At 42.0% G+C, this 11,686-nt stretch overlaps 1 protein-coding gene across 9 annotated transcripts; it reads right to left on the bottom strand.

Annotated features, from left to right (window-relative positions):
- Nucleotides 1–237: 237 nt before the first annotated feature.
- Nucleotides 238–11,569, bottom strand: LOC127003422 (scm-like with four MBT domains protein 2). Of its 9 annotated transcripts, none has more exons than XM_050870109.1 (12): nucleotides 11,433–11,569; nucleotides 8,693–8,866; nucleotides 8,253–8,326; nucleotides 7,890–8,011; nucleotides 7,119–7,392; nucleotides 6,679–6,857; nucleotides 5,315–6,032; nucleotides 4,809–4,935; nucleotides 4,052–4,226; nucleotides 3,272–3,431; nucleotides 2,740–2,920; nucleotides 238–2,419 (listed from the first exon to the last, which is right to left on the bottom strand). In XM_050870109.1, the coding sequence occupies exons 1-12, from the start codon at nucleotides 11,446–11,448 to the stop codon at nucleotides 1,803–1,805; spliced, it is 2,817 nt and encodes a 938-aa protein (XP_050726066.1). In that variant the 5' UTR covers nucleotides 11,449–11,569; the 3' UTR covers nucleotides 238–1,802. The 9 variants fall into 9 exon arrangements, with proteins under 9 accessions (XP_050726066.1, XP_050726069.1, XP_050726065.1 ...); XM_050870112.1 differs by lacking the exon at nucleotides 11,433–11,569 and adding an exon at nucleotides 11,255–11,278; XM_050870108.1 differs by lacking the exon at nucleotides 11,433–11,569 and adding an exon at nucleotides 10,571–10,712.
- Nucleotides 11,570–11,686: the final 117 nt, after the last annotated feature.

Raw genomic sequence — 11,686 nt, 5'->3', positions numbered from 1 at the left:
GTGACAGTATAGGAACAATAATAAAAAAAGGAGGACAGTAACAAAACCTGCTAATGAATTGAAAGAAAAAATAATAAAATGGAAAGGAAAAAGGAAACCCTGTTGAGAAATGCCTTGACCATCTCCATCTCCCATCACTGTTGCCTTATTATCTACGCATGTTTTTATTTCAATCAACTTACATTATATCGGCAGCCCCAGTCCTCTTAATAGATAGGAAAGAGGAATGACCCAAGGTAGTGATTGTTCTTTAATTCTTATGTGACTGTTGATAAATACACAGACATACAAATACTACCATCAACTCTTGAGGATTAACATGATAAAAAAGTATAAAAGCCACAACACTACATAATCATCAATATTAACATTGAAAAAAATAAGATAGTCACCCCTTATGCTGTAGATGTGTATGATGATGATGAATATTCTCAATAACATCAAATACCTCAATCCATAATAAAGATTTGTAATGCCCCGGGCTTTTATTTTCTCTTTTTCTATTTCCCAACACGGCCTCTGCGTGTATCGAAACACACGAGAAATTAATCAAGACAAGGAGAGGGTATTCCCCGGCTGCCTGGGATTGAACCCGCGACCAGCGTGACGGGAGGGCCACTCCTTACCGAGTCGGCCAAAGAGGTACCCCCACTGGCTAAGTGGGTTATGGGAGGCTCGTTCATCAGGCCGTCGCCGCACTACAGATTCAATGCCCTTCCTATATACAATAAAACTGATGAATATAGTATGAAGGGAGGATGAGGGTGGTGGTGAATGTGATAATAGTAACAATGATTATTATGAGGCTTAATATATTCTTGATTATATTAGTGATGAAGCTGAATGAATTTCCCCAGGTACATTTTGTTGTGACATTCAGATCTATCAACCTTTAGTATAAAATGACATTTAGCTATGATTTAAAACATGGGATATTACACAGAGGAAAGGATACCAGCCTCTTGCAGACTCCTTATGCTCTTGTTCTTAAATGAAGGCAAAATTGAGGGAGAGAGTATCAGTGGTAGGTAACAAGTAGGGGGAGAAGAGACACTAGTAGTAGACCAGTAGAGGCAACCAAAGAGTGGATGAGTATTGAAAAGGGAGAGAGTTAAGAGGTGAGGGGCTGACTGTGCTGAGAGGGAGTGCCGGAACAAGGAAAATTGAATGCGAGGGAACAAGGCGACAGGGCATCTGTGATATAGTAAAATTAAGTTTAAGTTCATATTAAAATTGCACTTAAAACATAGAAGCAGGAGGGGTAGGGCATGTAATAAATATATTTAATGGAATAGAAAGTACGGCAATAAATGTCCATGTTAAAATATTTATGTATAGAACACAGAAAAGATGAAATAGGCAACAGTGGCGAAACTGGAGAAAATAAATGGGAGAGGATAAGAGGGAACACCATGACTAGCAACCATAACATGTGTTAGGAATGCTCAGCTTTTACACACCTTTACAATAAGTACTCATATCAGGAAAAACATGTTGGAAAAATTCAACTGAGGTATAAAAGCAAAATAGTTAAAATAAAGATGAATGCATTATTTATTTTAACGAGTTCAGTCTTATACCTTCAAAAAACTTTCCAGACTAGTTATATTCATGGTCTTGGTCTTGGATGGGAGTTTCCTTTGTTGTTACTGAGTATGGAGTGGCATTAGGCTCTGCAATTTGCCACAATACCTGAAGAGAATCAATTGTAAAGGCGAGTATGAACAAGCACACACACCCTGATCATCTTCATCTCATGGGCCGCTGAGAGGAACAACAGCAGCCTCATGAGATGCCGCGGGTCATGGCTCCGGCCTGTAAAAGAGGAAGTGTGCCAGCTTGACACGACAGATGTGCTGGGCAAGGGCGACGGCCGAGCTGTGGGGGAGGCCGAGGTGCTGCACTAGGGTCGGCAGGTTCAAGAGGAGGAAGGCCCGACCATCGACCTCCTGCTGGCGGAGCTTGACGGCGTGGTGGCAGATGGCAGGCTGGCCGGCAACGTACTGCTCCACATCATGCACTGTCCACTCCAGGGGGTCGGACCTTACGCTGGCTGGCTCTAGTCCGGAGCTGGTGTCTGGAAACTCACTCTTCCTCCCTCGCTTCATCGGCTCCCTGCGTTCTGTGCCATCCTCCCTGTAGCCAAGGTTACCTGAGGCTCCATCCTGCCCCTCAAACTTCCTCTTCTGCCGCGCCTTCATCTGGGCAAACCTGATCCCCTTGCCCTGCATGTCCACGCAGGGGAAGGCCCTACGCTGCCGCCGTGCCATCTGCCCCGCCTCAAGTAGGGGACTGGTGGGGCGGGAGCTGCGGGAACTCGTGTCTCCGTCAGAGCCGCTACCGACATCGTACTCCTCAACCTCCTCGATCTCTGCCTCCTCCTCCTCTTCAGCCTCCTCCATCACCTCTTCTGAAGCAGCTGGAAAATTCAAGATAAAAATTTATTCCATTATCTATTACATCATCAAGTTTACTGTATTGTCTAGCATGAATATAAGGCTGGTAAAACTGAGATGTGCTTTGTATACTGTAAAATAAGGTCTATAAAACATTGTGAGGAGGAAAGATTATGATATGTAAGCCTCAACTTCCTCTTCTTTAAAGTTAGGAGAAGGTCACATTCCAATGCCCAGCCCTCTAAGATAAGCGAACATAACAAATAACAAACAGGATCTCAGTAATGGCTTTTGTAACACTCACACCATTTCACACTATTACTCAGGCTGGACCATGACTTACGTGCAAGGGTTTTTGACGGGAGGAGGCGATTGGCTCTGACGGGAACGAAGAGTCGCTTGCGTCCACCTCTCTTGCGGCGGTGGATGATCCTCGTGGCCCCCGGACAGCCCCTTATGCTCCTGTTGACAGCCACCCTGCCCCGGCCCCTCATGCCTGATGACTGGCCCCCTTGCAGGGTCATCTGTTCACACATAAAAATTCTCCCTTGAGAGGCAATGCTTCAGCAGAGTACCCGGCCCTTCCTTATATGTACACACATTTATAAAGATACCCTTCTAGCACCACCGTTTAATAGTCAACATTCATAAAAATAATTCAAAATAAACATCAAAATTCTTCAGCAGAGTCCACGGCCTTGCCTTATACATGCATTAACAAAGATACCTTTTTAACACCACTTCGTAATAGTCTAACCTTACACTTGAATGTATTATGTTAATCAGTCATATAGCAGCAGCATTATCTTCATGGCTCGCAACTCCTTCGTCTTCATCTGAAACATTGCTCCACTAATCTGCATAAGAGCACCCACCTGAGAGGTACAGAGGAGGGGACAGTTTTCCCCTGTTGGCACTGCAGACCACAAGTTGGAGCAGCACTGGAGGGTCTGGCAGATCGAGTACAGGAATTCACTAACGTCACTTGCTCTTGTGGCGATGGGAATGTTGGCCGTGTAGTTATATCTCTTGAACCTAAGAAAATATGGTTAGTAATTTGGTGCCCAAATAGAATAAACAGAACACTATGAACATATGAACGCAAGGGGTCCGTAAAAAGCCCGCTGGCCTATACTTGGCAGCCCCTGTCTACCTACAGCGAGTGGCAGTGTGGCACCTATCATCCGCCTCACCAAGCCCATCTAATCTCTTGAATGCAGTAATCTTGCCACATTCAGCTACCACACGGGCACCCAGCCCATTCCACTCATGTTCTACCCTGTATCCCACCTACTACTTCCTACCAAATCTTTTCATCCATAAACTTATCTAACCTCTTTTTGAACACATTTAAACTACTGCTGTATACTACCTCCCCTGGCAATGCATTCCAGAAATCTACCACCCTATGTCTATTAATACTAAAAAGCCCTGAAGCCTTACTGCAAACTTGTTATAAGGAATTGACTGTTATAAAGTTTAGAAGAACCATCATTAACTATAATGGTATAGCTGCTGTGACCCCGGATAATGAGTTAATTTCCAACACAGCCACAAAAGGACCAATGTGACGGAAATGAGCACCAAGGCTTTAGCATATCACCTTAACTCTACCCTTACCTATAGCATGCATGGCCCCTTTCCCTATGCCTTACTTTGCCTTGAAGGGCGTGGAGAGCCAGGAGGAGCATACAGTGGTGGGGTCAGGTCCGTGCCTCTCCAGCTCCCTCAGGACACGCGTGGGGATGTAGGCAGCGTTGATGGTCATGGACAGCACCTCACGCAGCACCAACTCCACCGACCCGGGACCAACGCTCTGGGACTGCTTGGCTGTGAATATCGGTCAAGTTATAGTAATAGGTCCCCTGAATATACTGGAGGTGTGTGTTACTGGCAGTGTGTCAACCATCAGAGTGACTGGTAGTACTTGGCTTAGGTTAGGTTAGCCATGTGAAGTTTGTAATGGTTTGTAATGGGAAAATTTGAACGTAATCATCAGCTGCTTGTGTGTATGTTATTAAGAGATAATATTTAACGGATTACATTTTTTTCTTTCTTTTGCAGTAAAGGAAGCAGCTCAAGGGCATAAAAAAAGTGTAGGAAAAAAAGCCCACTGAATGCTGCTCCTAAAATAAATAAAAAAAAAAGAGTGGCTAAAAGAGAGGTCAATTTTGGGTAGAGGTGTGCAAAAAAAAAAAAAAAAAAAAAAAGCCCGCTACTCAAATTACAGATGATATTTACAGATTACATTTTACAGAAAGGATTCAGCCATAATGTTCCCTTGAGTGCTGAATAAAGACCTGCTACAAAAAACATTACATACCATTCTAGTTACAGATCAATGACCCAGCAGTACAGAATCAAAACTTCCCAATGGCCTTTACCTTATACAAGTGAAAGGTGGACACTCACCCACTTTGGATTTGCTGAGGTAAGGCCCCGTGAAGCACCAGTGGTTGACATACAGGCGAGGGCACCACAGGGACTTGGCTGATGCTGTGGCTGCGGTATCACTGGTATCACTGCCTTGACTTGGTTCCTGATGATACAAAAGAGACATAAGATCAATGTCACTAACTCCCTGAGAAAAACAACTTTATATAGATATTGAAGGTTATGGGGGGTTAAGAAACATTCACGGTTATATTATGAAACACTAATTATGAGGAGGGAGGGATAGAAAGAGACCAGGTGTAAGAATGAAGAAGACCTGGAGATGGTGTGTGGAGGAAGACATGAGAAGGAGGAACATGAGGGAGGAGAAAATATACGATCAACGGAAGTGGGAGAGACTCATAGCCCATTCAACCCCATAGGGAAAATAAGGACATTAAACAAAAGAACAAGAATAAGAATGATGAGAAGAGTAATCCACGACAGCTGAGGGTAAGAAAAGATCCAATCAACAACCTACATACCGATTGAGGAGGTTGAATCTGCACTGGTCGGGGAATGTACTCTGCTGGCAGCTGTAGGGTGTAGTTGTTAGCCTGACACCAGCCTGCAGGGAAGAGGTCCTGGCTGTCGGCTGAGTGGATGATTGGCGTGGGGTCCCTCTCGGAGTCCAGCTGAACCACCACCAAGTGTCCACCTACTTGCTTCACCGTGGCCACACATATCAAGCTCTGGTCTGCCACACTCACCGCCTCTAACCTATGGCCTTCACAAAACCCTAACTCCTCTGCGTCCTCGTGCTTTGGGAACATCTCTGGTGTTGTGAGGAGTGATGTAGCCGAGTCTCCAAGGTACACACTCCACTCAAACTCCTCCTCCCCTTGCCAGTCCCTCGGAGGCTCAAGCGTGAAGCCAAACTCCTTACAGTATCCACAAGGCAGCAGCAGAGGGTCATCTATGTGAGTGGTCCATGAAAACTCCTCCAACTTTGATTCCAGGGAGACCTTGAAGTAGTGTGTGTCAATAACCTCAGACACTCTGCAGGCATGAATGGTAAATGGCCTGAAGGGGTGAACAGCTTCCAGGCAGATTCCCTCGACCAAGTTGTGAGGTTTGGGGAGGCTGGTGTGTGTCAGGAGGGAGCCAGGCACGGAGGAGTGTCTGGCCCCGTCCCTGCTCAGCTCAAGGAAGGCAGCCCACTCAGCATCCTCATAGGCCAGGCTTGAGGCAGGGTTGCTGTACCTGTAAGTTTGTGTGTTTGTGTGTGAATAATATAGAGTATATCATCAATATAATAAAAATACAAAAATAATCATAAATATACAACAAAAGTGATCGTTTCTCACTTAATTTAGATCACAGATATAGTTTTGAATCTTTGCAATAAGAGTATAAGACCTTTTTTCAGTCTCCATGCCCAACACAAATCATAAAGAGTATGTTTGTCAATTTATATACGTCATCCAGGTAATCATATCCATAATAATAATAATCCATAACTAACAACATAAATAACAATCCATCCATAATCCATTTAGCTATCAGATCAGGGAAATGAACAGCTAAGAAAACTGTGGTAGGATAAGATAAAAAGAGTCAGCCCTTGACCACCACCTCTACCAACTGTGGACTGAAGAGGTGAAATATGTGTCAATTAAACCCCATTTTACTCCATTAATCATCTAAGTAATTATTTAGTTCTCCTTGCTAAGTTTTTTTTTTGTCAGCCATTAGGGTTTTTGTTTGTTGATTTTTCCCTTATTTCTGTCTCCTTTCTTTTATCTGCTTCCTCCTTCTGCCTTCTTTTTTATCAAATTCTTTGCTGAAATGGTGCAAAGGAACTAGCAAACACACCCTATAAGGCAGCAGATGGTAAGGAGTTACTGACCTGTGAGGGAAGTCTTGGAGGTGGAGCCAGTCTGGGGGACGGAGCCGCGAGTGTTGGTAGAAGAGCCAGAAGGTTTGGCCGGAGCAGTCGGGTGTGTCGTAGCGCAGCAAGAGGCGTCCACCCACATTATCTGTCACAGTTGCTACCCACCCGCTTAGTGGATCACCCTCCCACAGCACCTAAAGTAGAAAAGATAGTGGGGATAATGGAAGATGATGGAGATGATGGTAATGACGAGTTCAGACAATACTATATATGTGCTAAGTGGCTAGGTGGCAAGTTACATCATAATGGGCCTTTCATGTATGGGAAATAGGAGCATCATGCTACTTACCTCCACTTTCATGTTACACAATGCCTTTAATAGATGGGAAACATGAGGGCTTTAGAATATATAAAAAGAAAACATAGTAAATAAATAAGAACATCTTGCCACCTACCTCCACTTTCATGCCACACTTGATTCGGTCGACAGCTGTGTACCCATCCACATCAAGAGCTTCCTCAGTAACAGACACTCCGGTCCCCTGAGCCTCCTCCACTGTTTTTATTGCCTCCTTCTTGGCCTCCTCCTGCTCCAGGTAAGACGTGAGTTCTGGAGGTACCCTGAGGGGGATGGAGTGGGTGCTGCACCAGCCCACGGGGTGTAGCCCTCCATGGGCAACCTCCCGCCAGCACTCCACGCTGATGTCGCTTTGGGTGATGTAACGCAGTCTGTGGGGTTAGAAATGAGAGTTAAGCTGAGGCATCTTTATATACCATCATCTTCATCAGCTTTATCAGCCCGTCTTTATCATTATTATTGAGATCCTTGAAAGGGCATCAAGGGAAAGTAAATGATTGATATAACTGCAAACAGTCCCCTTAATGAGCAGACATGACTATAAAAAATGAAGCCTCTGAAAGCCTCTTCACATCAAAATGACCAAACTCTTCACACACATATGGTGATCTTTCGACATTGCAACAGCCTAGATAACAAAGGTGCTGAGTTCCCTTATAAGCCTCGTTAAGAATGAATCCACAGTGTTTATATGATTAGTAGATGGATTATGTTTTCTCCAGACTTCATTAGAGATCCTAATGAGGGGGAATCTGGAGCTGCCTTGTGTAGGCCATTCAGCCTCTTGCAGTCTCCCTATGTTTTTTCTGTTCTTATGAGTGTAATAAGAAATTTCAAGAGACCCCAACAAACCCCAGCAGCACCGTACCTCAGCAGAGGTCCACAGGTGGTGACAACTTGGGCCAGCCAGTAGCCAGGGGGCTCTTGGCTGGGCTCCACCACCTCCAACAGCTGATCCGCCAACACTCCGGGCTCCAGGCTCCTCTCAACCTAAAAAGAATAGATGAATGAATACCTCATATATAATGAAACTCTTATATGGTCTGTAAAATCATGTCTAATGTTATGCACAGACTTTTCCTATTGTAAGATGATCACGTGAACACATAATTATGCTTCATTAGCACTGTGAAAATGGTGTCTTGAAACTCTGACAAACATTTTAATGAGCAAGCCAAATGCTGTCTGTCTCATACAGATCAAGATGAACATTTCATCACCAGGAACCTACGTGCTGGAAGGCGTGGGGAGGTACAGCTTCAGTGTTGGTCTCCTCCAGGTAGTCATCCCAAGAAAACTCTTCCTCTGCAATAGATAGTTGAGCTGATCAGACAAAGTTTATATGAAATATGATGTCATTTTAAAGAATTCCTTTCTTGAGGCAGTGAAAATAGATGGAAGTAGCAGAAAATGGTATGATTTACTGACACCATTGCATACATGAGTACATTTATATATTAAAAAAAAAAAAAAAAAAAATACAGCAGCTCTGTTCTTTGAAATCACTAGATGAAATTGTGCTCATAGCATGTGAGGACAAATATTTAGAAAAAAATAAATAAAAAGATTAACAAAAACCTACAAAAACTTGCATGCCACAATAGAAATAAATTTGACTCCTAGAGCAATACATATTTCTTATCTTTGAAGTCTTGGTGCCCCTGGTCTTACCTGGCACTGGCTGGGTGGTGGCCTGCTCCTCCACCTGGGGTGTTTCCAAGGGGGCGATATCAGGCACATCAGCCACTACCTCAGGGGAGGGTGGCGGGCACTCCTCGGCCTCCATTGTGGGGGGCGGCAACCCATCCTCTTCTTCGCCAGCGGCTGCCATTGGCTCGTCTTCTGCTGCTCAATGAGAAAACATAGTTGTATAATATCAAGCCTCAACAAATCACTACCTGCAGCTTAGCATGACCAGAAAGACCAAATGATGAGAGATTTGACAATAATGTATGATAACCTAAATTTAAACACTATTCTTTTGTACTATTTTTTTTCTTTTCTTCTTTTCTCTAAGGTATACAAGCATACAGCCCCATCAATAGGTTCTACAGATGAATTAAGTCAAAAGATTTATATTTTTTTCTAGATGTATGACCAGTGACTTTCCATAGTTAGACAAAAGTTTTCATGATTTATGTTTTTTAAAGAATTTTAGCTTAACTATTTGTGGAAATGCTTCACTTTACCCTCTCTCCACAGCCTCTTATTATTTACACTAACAGAACCCTACCTTATCCCAATGGATGGTAAAAATCTATTGCTGATAAAATAGTACCCTATCACCACTTAATCATTAGGAATTATTTATACACTAACCTAACAGAGAATAACCAATCGCCACTAAATAGTTAGCTACTGAAGTCATCGTTGTAATCACAGCAATGCAAATCCACTGAGTGAGCTGATTGAATATTTGGAAAACTTTCAAAAATTATTTATGACATTATTTTTCATCTGTGGAACCTAATGAGGGAGGTTCAAAATGCTAGGATAAAGAGATGCAAATGTTAGAGAAATTAAAAGATGCCTTTACATTATTGCTGCTAATCTTCAGTAATTGCCTGTTGCTTTGTCTTCTTCCTTATTAAAGTCATTATGGTAATTCTTTGATAGTAACAATAGTGAATGTTTTTTTGGAGACCTCTTAATCCCTTAATCACTCACCTATTTCACTCATAATGCTATAAAGGTGTATATGATAAGTGCCTCAGTGTCTCGACTATTACTAAAACAAACAAACAAGGCAAAAGCAATCTTGTTCAACACGGGGAAACACACGACCACCAGTCCACAACTCTTTATGCTGTAACAAAGATATTTACCTATAATTACTCACCTAAATCATCCCCACCTTCAATAACAACCTCCATCACCTCAATAACAACACGAACAATGAAAAGCAATCTTGTTCAACACGTTTGGAAGGGGAAACACAACTCTTTATGCTCTAACAAAGATATTTACCTCTAATTACTTACCTAACTCATCCCCACCTTCAGTAATAACCTCCATCACCTCAGTTCACAGGTAATGATGAACCACAAACAAATAAACAAAACAAAACAAACAGGGAAACACAATCTTGCTTATCACGTTTGGAAGGGGAAACACAACACGGCCACAAGCCCTTTTATGCTCTAACAAAGATATTTACCTCTATTTACTCACCTAAATCATCTCCACCTTCAGTAACAACCTCCATTACCTCAGATCACAGGTAATAATGCAACACAAACAAATAAAACAAAACAAGGAAACACAATCTTGCTCAACACGCTCGTAAGAGGAAAAAGAGCACGACCACAACTCCTTCATTTTTATGCTCTAACAAAAATATTTACTTCTGATTACTCACCTAAATCATCTCCACCTTCAGTAACAACCTCCATTACCTCAGTTCACAGGTAATGATGAACCACAAACAAATAAGCAAAACAAAACAAACAAGGAAACACAATCTTGCTCAACACGTTCGTAAGAGGAAACAGAGCAAGGCCACAACTTCTATGCTCTAACAAGGATATTTATTTACCTCTAATTACTCACCTAAATCATCTCCACCTTCAGTAATAACCTCCATTACCTCAGATCACAGGTAATTATATGCAACACAAACAAATAAAAGCAAAACAAGGAAAATCAATCAGTCAAACAATCAATCACAATCTTGCTCAACACACGTACGTTCGTAAGAGGAAACAGAGCACGAACATTTCTTTTTATGCGCCAACCAATTAATTAAGACAGTTCATCATCTCCACCTTCAGTAATAACCTCCATTACCTCAGTTCACAGGTAATAATGAACCACAAACAAGTAAACAAACCAAAACAAACAACTGACGTGAAGAATAATGAGAATATGACGATCTACAAGACTTTTCTCCGTCTTCTTCACAAAACTACTGCTATATAACGCCATTTAGAGTACCACAAAGAGCTAGATATAATTAAAAAGACACTAAATATACTCAAAATTAAATAGAGGAGACTGTTGACCTTCTAATCAGTCTGTACAGGTAAAAATAAGCGAAAAATCATACCTCTGGACACCCTCTGGACGACTTTTCTCCTTGGCCTTCTTCACAAAACTACTATTATAACGCCATTTAAAGCACTAAAAACACTTACATATAACTAAACAGACGCTAAATGTACTTAAAAATAGATATAGGACACTGTTGACTTTCTAATGTGTCTGTACAGGCATAAAATAAGGGAGAGATCATACCTGTTTACGACTTTTCTCCTTCGTCTTCTTCACAAAACTACTAATATAACGTTATTTAAAGCAGCACAAACACCTACATATATCTAAATACACGTCAAATGCACTTAAGAATAGCTAAAGGACACTGTTGACCTTCTAATTTGGCTGTACAGGTAAAAAAATAAGCGAGAAATCTAACCTGAGGACGAGGACATGAAGCTACGTGATGACCAATCCACACGCAGGGAAATAATGCTAAATAACTCTCTATTTAACCTTAATATTATGTGTAATGGCCTTTAAATTCCCTCTATTAGCGATTACGCATAGATAGAAACATGGATATAGGTAGATATATAAGTAGGTCAAGAGATCAGGGTAACGCTAAATTAATACAACATTCCAAGGTCACGCAGTTCTAGATCTATATATATATTTTTTTTTTAGTTTACT

Source organism: Eriocheir sinensis, chromosome 25, assembly GCF_024679095.1.
Source record: "Eriocheir sinensis breed Jianghai 21 chromosome 25, ASM2467909v1, whole genome shotgun sequence".
Taxonomy (NCBI): Eukaryota; Metazoa; Arthropoda; class Malacostraca; order Decapoda; family Varunidae; genus Eriocheir; species Eriocheir sinensis.
Note: the sequence above shows the minus strand (reverse complement) of the source record. Positions and strands in the feature narration are given on the sequence as shown.

Excerpts from the sequence above, each read along its gene's own strand:
- LOC127003422 (XM_050870108.1), bottom strand. The coding sequence starts at position 10,604 with ATGGAGGTTATTACTGAAGGTGGAGATGATTTAG. Across the intron at positions 4,227-4,808 it reads CCTCAGCAAATCCAAAGTGG|CCAAGCAGTCCCAGAGCGTT; the intron begins GTGAGTGTCCAC and ends CGATATTCACAG. Across the intron at positions 2,420-2,739 it reads CCCGTCAAAAACCCTTGCAC|CTGCTTCAGAAGAGGTGATG; the intron begins GTAAGTCATGGT and ends TGAATTTTCCAG.